The sequence below is a fragment of the Canis lupus genome, chromosome 26 (genome assembly GCF_048164855.1).
Source record: "Canis lupus baileyi chromosome 26, mCanLup2.hap1, whole genome shotgun sequence".
NCBI classification, from domain to species: Eukaryota; Metazoa; Chordata; class Mammalia; order Carnivora; family Canidae; genus Canis; species Canis lupus.
Window position 1 is genome coordinate 27,818,192 of NC_132863.1, and position 11,302 is coordinate 27,829,493.

Here is an 11,302-nt window from a genome sequence, read left to right on the forward strand (position 1 = left end):
TATCCAGTTTACCCGGTCCTATCCCAGAGACATGTAAGAGTGTCTCTCTTAGGTATTTTCCCGCCTCGTGTAACAGACACACGTACACGCTCAACTCCACGTACCCACCTACATGCCTCTGAACCCAGGAATTACTTATTTTACCCGGTGAGTCAAATTGTGCGGGAAAGCCTCTGAATTTTAGAGTGAAGTGCTGAAATAAATCCCATTCCTACGTCTACACTGGCTTCCTATAACAAACAGCAGAATGGCCCTGGACAGGCAGGCCAGTCCTCTACCCGGAGAGCAGGTACAATACTGCGCTACCACGTTCACGGGGCGGCTGTGAGGACTCCCGCGAGGGCGAGGACCGGGCTGGGGCTGGGGCGTGGGCGTGGGGTGAGGAATCCGGTAGTGACCGGCCACGCTAACCTTATTCAGAGCCAGGCGCTGCGCTAAGCCTCAGGGCCCTGAGGCGGGACCAGGCGCGGGCTGAGGGCTGGGCCCCACCTGCTGAACGCTCTCGGGCAGGCCAGCACCGCACACCTCCGCCCTCCCGTCGAGGCCGCGGGGCGGGGTGAGGGAGCGGTCCGAAGGCTCCGACTCCCCGCGCGGCTCCACCAGCAGCCGCGCGCCCCTGGCCACGTAGCTTAGGCGCTCCCGTGGGATGGGGGTCACGGGTCGGGCTCTCCGGGTTGTGGCGAGAACCGAGATGACGTGTTTAAAGGGCTTGGGCGGTGATGTCAGCACTATAGCTCACTTCAGCTCTTAGCATTCCCGCATTTGGTTCTTTGGGTTTTTTTTTTGTTTTGTTTTTTGTTTTTTGTTTTTTTAATAGATTTACAGGCGCTATCGTGATGTCCGCGGCGCTCGGCTGGGCGAAGCGAAGCTGGTCGGAGTCTAGGGAACCCCCACCCCTCCCCCGCCGAGGGGGCGTGCGACCTCGGACTAGCCGCTCCTCTTCCGGACTTCGGTTTCCCGCCTCAGAAAGAAAATGGATAGTCGGTGTCTACGCGCGCCCGTCCCCCTCCGCACTCTGCGGCGCCCGGCGGGGCCGCGACCCTTCCCGGTGGGTAAACTCCCACCGCCCCACAGGGTGGGGCAGGGGCGGGGCGGGGGTGGGGCCTGGCGGGGGTCGGGTCCGGCCGCCCACCTGCCGCCGCTCACCTCTAGACTGTAGTTGCCCCGGATGGCGGTGAAGTCGTCCAGGGCTTCGGCCGCGCTCCCCTCGTCCAGGTTCAGCTCCTGGCACAGGGCCTGCAGCGCCTCCCCGGCCGCGGCGACTACCGCCGCCCCCTCGGCGTGCGGGTCGTCTTCGAACATCCCCTCCGGCCCCGCGGGCGGCGCGGTCACAGCCCCCCGGCTCCTTTCTCCCTCCTGGGCGCGCTACCCACAACCCCCCGCGCCAAAGCGCGCGAAACTCGGCGGCTTCAGAGCGACGTCTCTCCGGCAGTCTGCATCCGCAGTTCTCCTCAAAAAAGTCCGTTTCTCCTGCAAGGCACTCGGTGGTCTCGCTCTGGAACTGTGATAAGAAGATGGACCTCAGTTCCAGAGAAAAAGCCCTGAGTTTGGTCCTTGGCGGGCAGCGGTGAGCCCAGCCGGCGGAGTAAGTTGGTGCGGAGGGATCGGCCGGCGCGCGCAGTCTGCTGGGAATTGTAGTCCGTGGCCTGTCCTGACGCCCGCTGCGCCGCCCTGGTCTAACCGGCTCTTTGGTTTGGGCCTCCGTCGTCTTACCGAGAAGCCTTCTCTGTACCACTAACCCTCGGGCCTGGGTTTGTCACCGTCCCGCCAAACATAGTCTGACTGAGCCTTGCCCCTTGAGTTAGGAGACGGAGGCAGGAACAGAAAAAAGTGGTTCTGTGACGGCGGGAGGCTTCGGGACGCTTTCCTGTGCTCCGTGAGTGATCTGTTGAATGGTTGAAGGGCTGGCGAGGCAAACTAGGCTTGACCTGGGCTGAGAGACTTGCAGTAATCAGCTCCCCGAAGGGCCGTCATTCCAGGCTTGGGAATGGCCTGAGCGCATGGCTGAAGGCATGCAACTGGTCTCCCAAGCTTATACTTCGGCTCCACTGAAACCCTTCACTGGAAGAGCCCAGACCTTGTCACTCCTTAGCTCAAAATCTTTCAGTAGATTCCTCTTGCCCTTAAAATCGTATCCAAACTCAGTGGCCCACAGGGCCCCTGTGATCTGGCCTCACCTCATTGCCCCCACCCAAGTATATAACAAGGTGCAGCCTCACTGCTTAGTTTTGGAACCTTGAAAATGCCAAGCAGCCAAGCTAGTTCTTGCCTCAAGGCCTTTCTCACATGCTGATCAGTCGGTCCCAAAATACTCTATAGCAGGTCTTTGCTTGTCCGGCTCCTTGTCATCAAGTTCAACTAAGTATTACCTTCCCAGGCCCTTCCAGAGCACTATCTAAAATTAGCTGACCCACCCCCCTAACATCCCATTTCATGGTTTTCATAGCACCATTATAACTATCTGAAATTATCTTGTTTATTCACTGGCTCTTCCTACTAAAATGTGAATCGCATGAGAGCAGGGACCTATTTTTCATGTTCACTGTATTACGAAGTTTAGATTAGCGCCTGGCTCATAGTTGGCACTCAGTACTTCACAAAGTGTGTTTGAAAAATTACAAAGATGCCCGGATGAGGGAAGGAGTCACCAGAGATGAAAATGGAAGATAGGTCAAGGTAGGTTACAAAGGACCTCATATACCCTACTAAAAGCCTAGACGTTATCAGTGGAGGTTTTAATGAAAAGAGGTGATAAATGACCCATAGCATTCTGGGAATGTCTCTCTGGCTACAGTGGGACACATAGATCAGATGGAGTAGAGACTAGAGGTGTGGAGATGGTGGGGGTTGTCCAGCATTGAAAGGAGCCAGTCTGGAGAGAGGTCTCTTAGAACTGAATGGGGCACTGCTAAACAAGGAAGAGTCCCCATTAACAGAAGTTTCCATCTAGATCAAGAGGGTGAAAGGTGATGCTGCTGTCAACTAGAATAGGAGTACAAGCAGAGGGATGACATCAGTTATAAAGCCGCTGTGTTTGGGATGCCTGCAGGAAGTTTAAGAGGAGGCTGATGGATCCTGCAAGGTAGCCCCTCTCACCTCTCTCCTAGCAATTTCCCAGTCTATTCTAGATTGTCTACGCTTCCAGAGGGTTGGAATTGGGAACCAGCTGCAAGCTGGATCTCAAATGAGTAAAGACTCGATCTCCTCTCACCCTCCAAACTCAAAATCAAACTGAAACACCCATGTGGCACTTCCAACTCTTCTTCCTTCTAGAAGCTACTACTGCAGCTGACTTTAGGACCGTCTCATTATTGTCTAGAAATGTTGGCACATAGTGTCTGCACAGAGACTTTCCTCCCAATAGTTTTTATTTACTTAGAGGATGGGTATGGATAATTGAGGGGAGGTCTATATTCAGTTCCAAGAGATCTATATCAAGATTTAACATCCTTCTAACTTTTGTCCTCTTACCAAAGGTCAGGATTAGTGGAGGTAAACCATGGGTGAAGTCCCTCTTGTAGTGGCTCATTTGTTTTCTAATTAACCTGAGCTTATTTGAGAGAGAGCTTCAGGAGTAGGGACAGTCTGGACATCAGGATTTGGGAATATTCAGGCAATACCTGAGGCTAAGGGTAAGGAGTGTGTTAGCATAAGAAGAGACTCAAGGATAGAACCTTTAGGAACACCTACATTTCAGAGATGGGCACAATTTGAGGAATGAATGAATCTGTCCACACAGGTATAAAAATAGAGGAGTAGTATCTCGAAGGCTAGGAAAGAAGTACTCCATAGAGCCCAACATTGCAGAGAATCCAAATAGAGTTCAAAGAAAGACCTTGTAAATTATCGTTCATATGTTTTTAATGACATTTGCCAGAGCAGTTTTCTTTAGCATGGTGGGAATGAGAGCCAGATTACTGTAGCTGAGGGGCTAATGGGAGGGAGTAAAGTCAGAAAGTTGGAAGTAGGAAGTTAAAGCTTCTAAGAAGTTTGGTGGTGGAGAGGCAGAAGGAAGGGAATTGTCTAGCATAGAAGAAAACGTATGTGAATAATTAGGGCCAGGAGCAGACAGAGAGAGACTAAAGATAAAGAGATCACTGATTTACCTAGGCCCTGGAAAAGGTGGCTAAGCTAGGAATCCAGAGTCTGGCCTTCCTCTTGGTAGCTCCTGTCTGGAATATCACCTTACATCTAGATTAAACAGAACTGCTAGGTACTCTGCTGAGTGCAAAATAGAGCAACATGTAGTAGGGGGTTGAGAGTGGTAAAGGTTTGGAACAACTGTTGAGAAATACCACTTGGTCTGTCAAATGCAAATATTATGGTCAGAATTTTTTGAGGAGAAATGGAGTAAAACTAAGTTGGCCCCATGGGATCCTGGCTTTCATAGCTGGTCCTGGACAAGATCACAAGAGATAAGAATCCTCAAGTCTTCTGCCTTTGCCATAACTAATTGATTTCTTTTTTTATTCAGATCTGAACTACAGAGAGGGTGATTCTGACCTTGAAAAGAAACCAAGATAAAAGGAAAGAGGTCTCAGGAATTATAAACCAACCCAAACCAGAGACTCAATGCCCCATTTTTCATTTCTATAGTAGTTTGGCTTTCAGTGAGTTGCAGTATATGGACTCAAGCCCATTTCTTCTTTGCTACTAGATTTGATTCTCCTCTTTTCACACTTCATGCATACTATGAAAATTCTTCATTTCTTCATTCCACAAATGTTTAATGAATGCTTGCTATGTGCAAGATACGGATTCTTCCTTTGCTGTGATTTTCAGATCATCTAGACTTGAACTAATAAGGAGGATGGCTGGCTTAAAAATGATCCAAGAACAAAAGAAGCCCCTCTCAAATGCCATCCAGCAAACAAAAACTGAGAAACATTATACATTTTTCCTTCTCTTAAGGACTGGATTCAGGCCCTAACTTTGGATTTTCAGTTAGTCATATCTGGTCTGTGTAAGGCCTTCCACTCTCATCTCCTTTTGATTCACCTGATCTGTAACCTTTTACATCAAATCAGTGACTTTTTTTTTCTTTTTTCTTTTGCCATGTTGTAATTCTCAGATTCTCCTGAATTGAATTATTAGGAAGTACAGGCCTTGGTATTGAGGCCAAGATAAAAGGAAAATGCTCTTATGTTCCCTTATTTCCCTTATGAAATAAAGCATTTTTTAAACAGTACTCCCCCCACCCTTTGGACTGTAACTAAACTATGTCCTTGTTTTTCAATAAATACTGCCATAGTCATCAACCTCCCCTCTAAAAAACCAGCCAATGCTTTCCTCTTAATCATTAACTCCTCAACTCCTTTATCCCCTACACCTAGTCACTAAATCTTGTGGATTCCTCTCTCTACCAGGTTTCTAGTTATCTCTCAACATTTTATGTTTTGTTTTCCAAACCATCTTACATTTAGTTACTAATTTTTCTCAAGGAACATATACATCATGTCACTCTCTTAAAACTTTTCAGGGGTTCACAGTATTACAATTGAATCAGATTTAGGCAGTTCACCATCAAAGACACATCTGTCAAATCCAGCCTCACCTGCATGCTTTATCTTTGTCTTTCATTGGTATGCTTTCCCTACTTTTCATCAGGGTTCATGCTGTTTTTTTTTTTTCCTACTATCTAGCAATATGCTCATTTAATACTAAACTGAATTCTTTTTTTTTTTTTTTTCTAAACTGAATTCTGAGTACAAAATGAACTATGGGTAGTGAAGCATTTACTCTGCCTTTCATTTCTGATCCAGCTACATCATGAAGGTTGTTTCTATTTTGATTCCATTGTGTAATAGGCCCTATGATTAGCCTCCCTATTGTGGTTTAATATTTCAGAGTTCCCCAGAGCATAAGTTCAGAGCCTGATTAGGGTCTTTAGAGGCTCCAGGCTCCAAAACTAAAATGATTATAGTACATACCCTCCCAAATGTAATTGAAAATATAAGCAATTCTAAAACACAGATTACATGTAAGAAAGTGAAACAAAGTTCTGATTGTTTTTCCTAGCTATTTCATTTTGAAATTATTTCAAAAAAATTTTTTTTATCCCTCAGCTTTACTATACCTAAGCAGGTACTTGGCATGCACATGTTCCTATAATGAAAGACTAACTACTCACCTAACCTTCTGTCAAAAAAAACAGTTGATAGTGGTGGGGGAGGGGCTAGACCTGACCTCACCATTCTTACTGCTCTTGGTCCTCCAAGAAAAACTAAAGTGGTGATCCTTGAACTCGGTGCCTACCAGGAAAATAGTGCCAGTCCACCACAAGGACAATTAAGTGATTTTTGTTCCTCTTCCTTTATACATTGGGGAAATCAGAAACTGAAGAGCCCAATTTAACTTAAAAATGTAATTTTAAGGACTTTATCAAAATCTATGCCTACTGCACTCAATTTAGTCAAAGGAAGATATTTCAAGAACGCATTTTTAAAGATTTTATTTATTTATTCATGAGAATACAGAGTCGAGATATAGACACAGGGAGAAGCAGGCTCCTCACAGGGAGCCTGATGCGGGACTTAATCCTTGTACCCAGGATCACTCCCTGAGCCGAAGGCAGATGCTCACCACTGAGCCACCCAGGCATCCCAAGGATAGCATTTTTTTTAAGTTTTCCTTTAAGAGATTGTACTGGCACAGACGTAATTCTACCTAGGACCAAAAATTATGATCATTTTTGTTTCCTGAATCCATACATACCTGGATTAATCCTGCTTCCCCTTAAAAAAACGAGAGCGGGAAACAAGCCCTAAGTGACTCTTAATGTTAGAGAACAACCTGAGGGTTAATGGAGGGAGATAGGCAGGACAAGGGCTAGATGGATGATGGGTATTAAAGAGGACACTTGTTGTGATGAGCACTGGGCGTTTCATGTAAGTGATGAATCATTAAATTTTACTCCAGAGACCAATATTGCACTATGTGTTAACTATATGAAACCAATACTGCACTGTATGTTAAAAAAAAAAAAGAAGGAAAAAATTAAAATGGTCTACAAATGACATTCTTTTTTTTCTTTTTAAAGATTTTTTATTTTATTTATTCATGAGCAAGCAAGAGAGAGGCAGAGACACAGGCAGAGGGAGAAGCAGGCTCCATGCACGGAGCCCGACGTGGACTCAGTCCCGGGATTCCAGGATCAGGCCCTGGGCTGAAGGTGGCGCTAAACCACTGAGCCACTCAGGCTACCCTACAAAACATTCCTAAATAAAGTTGTCATCCACCTCTTGAAAAAAACTCCTGCTCCCCCTTAATCCCAGGAGAGCCGGAAACCTGAACTTTGTTAGCTAAAAACCACCCCAGATATCCCTAAGCAGAAGATCCTGGTTGAAAAGTCAAACCATATAAGAAGTATGCATGTAATACTCAAAGACGGCAGTAGCAGTCTTAGATTATTCCTGATTATTCCTCATTTCAATTTCCACATTCAGTATAGAGAGATGGATATTTTCCTCCTTTGAAATAGCTAAGATTTTTCTCCATGGCTGTACCCTCTACTCTAAAGAAAGTAGAGAATTAGAATCAAGACATATGAGTTTAAGTCCTAACTGATTTTGTGTTCTTTAGCACATTTTTAAACCTCTCTGAGCCTATTTCCTCATCTGTAAAATGGCAGTAACAATGTCTAAATTATACAACTAATACAAAGGAAAAAATTATGTGACACTTCCATACAAATGACAATCATAACTTAACTATTTTCTTTCCAGTTTCTTACTGCACCAGAAACAACTGAAGCTAATCTTTATTTCTACACCTTAAAACATGTTATCCCTGTCAGTATAGCTGATTTTTTTTTAAAAGATTTTATTTATTTATTTGAGAGAGAAAGAGCATGAGAGGGGGTAGGGTCAGAGGAAGAATCAGACTCCTTACTGAGTGGAGAGCCTGATGTGGGGCTTGATCCTAGGACCTGAGCCAAAGGCAGACACTTAACCTACTGAGCCACCCATACGTCCCAGTATAGCTGATTTTTAATGCATGAATTTACATTGAATAATTGAGATTAGGAATGGGTCCACTTAGAGCAAACATATTGAAGATTATACATACACATGCATCCATATAAGGTATCTCTGGAAGGATAAATAAACTGGGAACCGTAGTTGCTTGAGGGAAAAGGAATGCAATAGTAGTGAGATAGGAACAAGGAAATTTACTTTTTACTCTGTGTCTTTGGGATCTTTTGAACTTTGTACTTACTCCAAAAATTAACCTATTAAATATGTATGCTATAAAATAAAATAAAGGAAAAAGGCTGTCCTGTACGTATGCTATGATACTTGATATTTATTACCTGTTTTTATTGATTAGCTGTTAATTAAAAAAATGCACCTAAGAACTTCTAGGCATTTTGTCATTTCAGAAATGATTTTTTTCTCTATATTTGATTTCAAAATTAAAACATATACATAAGATGCAGGAATAGAGAATCATGAATTAATTTCCATATACAAGCAAAGCACACTTATTACTATGGCCCTGAAGTTTGAAATGCAACAGCCAAAAGCAAAAATCCATGTAGCTAGACCATTTCACATGTTAACTAACTTTGTAACTAAAGTAACAAACCAAAGGCTATTCCTCAACATACAAAAATTCCTGTGGATCAACATGAAAAGACTAACAAACATCCTTAAAATGAGGAAAGGATTTGAATACTTAAAAAAGGAAATAATTTAGCATTTAAGACATGAAAAGGTGCTCAAACCTTTTTTTTTTTTTTTTTAAAGATTTTATTTATTCACAAGACACACAGAGGCAGAGACATAGGCAGAGGGAGAAGCAGACACCCTGTGGGGAGCCCAATGTGGGACTCAATCCCAGGAACCTGGGAATATGACCTGAGCCAAAGGCAGGTGCTCAACCCACTGAGCCACCCAGGTACCCCTCAACCCTTCTAATAAGAATATGCAAACTTAAACCACTGAAAACATTTTTTAAACCTATTGTCAAAAATCCAAAAGTTTGAAAATGCTTCAGTGACTATCCATTTCAGAATTAAGCCAAACTTTTTGTCATGGCCTACTGGGAATTTGGATCTGGTCCCTTATATAACTTCATTTCCCTCTTCCTTCATTTGTGACTCTCTCCTTTCTCACCGCCCCCACCCCCCCAGTCATCCTGGCCTTAGAATATAAACCCCACTAGGGCAGGGATTTTGGTCTATTTTATTCATTGATGTGTTCTGATCACCTGGAACAGTGTCTGAACCCATACCAAGAATTTTTTTTTTTTAATTTTATTTATTCACAAGATACAGAGAGGCAGAGACACAGGCAGAGGGAGAAGCAGACTTCATGCAGGAAGTCTGATGTGGGACTCGATCCCAGAGTCCTGGGATTATGCCCTGAGCCAAAGGCAGACACTCAACCACTGAACCACCCAAATGTTCCTTTTTTTTTTTTTTTAAAGATTTTATTTATTCACAAGAGACACACAGAGATAGAGGCAGAGACACAGGCAGAGGGAGAATTCTGAAGGCTCCATGCAGGGAGCCTGATGTGGGACTCGATCCTGGGTCTCCGGAATCCGGCCCTGGGCTGAAGATGGCGCTAAACCGCTGAGCGAGCCACCGGGGCTGCCCCCATACCAAGAATTAAATAAAAATTTGTAGAGTAAATAGAATATTGTGCTGTCAAGGATGTGGGGAGAAAAGCATGCTCTTATATCATTGGAGGGTAACTGTTCCCGGTATTTTAATTTGAATTGACAAAGGACATATCCTTCAACCTGGCAATTCCACTTTTAGGATTTTCTTCTAAGAACACATTTGACTGTGTGTGAAATACATAGGTCTATAATTACTGTAGTATTGTTTGTGCCAAAGATTGGAAATTACCTAAGTGTCCATTATTATAATAAGTACAATGAAATACTGGGCAGGAATAAAGAATGAGGCAACTTTTTGGAGTAATATAGAAAAATCTCAATTATTAATGAGAGAAAGTGCTAGGTACAGAAAAGTATGTATAGAATACTATAATTTGGAGAAAAAGTGGGGAAGAGAATACACATATTTACTCATAAATGCATAATTGTACCTTGGAGATATAAGAAACTTGTAGCATGGTACCTTCAGGTAGCATGGTACCTTCAGGTACCTCAGGGAGGTGAAGTAGATAGGTGGCCAGGAATATTTTATAACTTGAATTTTGAACACATATCCATTACCACTTTAATCTATAATAGGGATGTCTGGGTGGCTCAGTGGTTGAGCATCTGCCTTTGGCCCAGGCCATGATCCTGGAGTCCCGGGATCAAGTCAAACCTCGGGCTCCTGCATGGAACCTGCTTCTCTCTCTGCCTATGTCTCTGTCTCTCTGTGTCTCTGACGAATAAATAAATAAAATATTTTTTTTTCAAGATTTTATTTTTTTCATGAGACACAGAGAGAGAGAGAGAGAGAGAGAGGCAGAGACACAACAGGCAGGCTCCACGCAGGGAGCCCGACACAGGACTCGATCCCGGGTCTTCCAGATCAGGCCCTGGGTGGAAGGCAGCGCTAAACCGCTGAGCCACCCGGGCTGCCCAATAAATAAAATCTTTAAAAAATAGTAATAATAAATCTATAATGAATCAAGAAAAAATTGTTTTCTGATCTCCTCTCTTTGTACATACTGTATTTTAAGTTCAAATAAATTCTGATTAAATATTCTGATTAAAGTGTTGATGTACAGGGTCTTCACATAAGGAATCCGATGCAGAAATGAGTCTCTTGAGATTATTTTCAAATGTGGTCACTTACTGATTTTGTTTCAAGGCAAAACTACTTAACTAATTTCTATTTCATGTAGGGGTGGGAGGCAGGGGATGTAGGCTCCAAGCCCAACATGGGGCTTGAACTCATGACACTCAGATCAAGAGTCAGATACTCTACAGACTGAACCAGCCAGGGACCCCAATCTATTTCATGTTTTTATTTCAGTTTTGGTGGTGACGAGGCCTGGGTTGTGTTATGATATTAATATTTCAAACATTTTAAAAGGTTCTTTCAAAAACCAGAATGCCATAACAATTTCATTAATTAACAGAAAACCCCCAAATCCCAAGTTAACAGCAAAAAGTTCTGAAGGTCTGAATTAGAAGACACTTTTTTTTAAATGCCATTTTCAATTACTTTAATAATTCAGGTGATGAAAATAATTTTTTTTTTTTTTTTTTGCAAAGGACTTTTGACTTAGAAATCTGAAAAAAGAGGGGATCCCTGGGTGGCTCAGTGGTTTAGCGCCTGCCTTTGGCCCAGGGCGCAATCCTGGAGTCCCGGATCGGAGGAGTCCCACGTCGG

The 11,302-nt window shown here is 43.7% G+C and overlaps 1 protein-coding gene and 1 long non-coding RNA gene across 12 annotated transcripts in view; one reads left to right on the plus strand and one right to left on the minus strand.

Moving 5' to 3' along the window:
• Positions 1-1,603, minus strand: part of RBL1 (RB transcriptional corepressor like 1) — a 59,669-nt gene extending 58,066 nt beyond the window's left edge. The window contains exon 1 of one of the 7 annotated variants that reach the window (XR_012018551.1): positions 1,147-1,598. Coding sequence is in view for 4 of the 7 variants with exons in the window: in XM_072800938.1 (XP_072657039.1) it covers positions 1,147-1,302 (156 nt within the window). In the remaining 3 variants the exon portion in view is untranslated. Of the gene's footprint in view, positions 1-411; positions 940-1,146 lie in introns of those variants that run through there. The other 6 variants (XM_072800938.1, XM_072800937.1, XM_072800941.1 and 3 more) reach the window with 6 other exon arrangements.
• Positions 141-7,016, plus strand: LOC140618428 (uncharacterized). 5 transcript variants are annotated; one of them, XR_012018555.1, is made up of 5 exons: positions 141-289; positions 818-1,048; positions 1,478-1,585; positions 2,951-3,082; positions 4,475-7,016. It is a non-coding gene; the product is annotated as an uncharacterized lncRNA (long non-coding RNA). The 5 variants fall into 5 exon arrangements; XR_012018556.1 differs by lacking the exon at positions 141-289 and adding an exon at positions 403-556; XR_012018557.1 differs by lacking the exons at positions 141-289; positions 818-1,048; positions 1,478-1,585 and adding exons at positions 1,742-1,876; positions 2,624-2,676.
• The last annotated feature ends 4,286 nt before the right edge of the window (positions 7,017-11,302 follow it).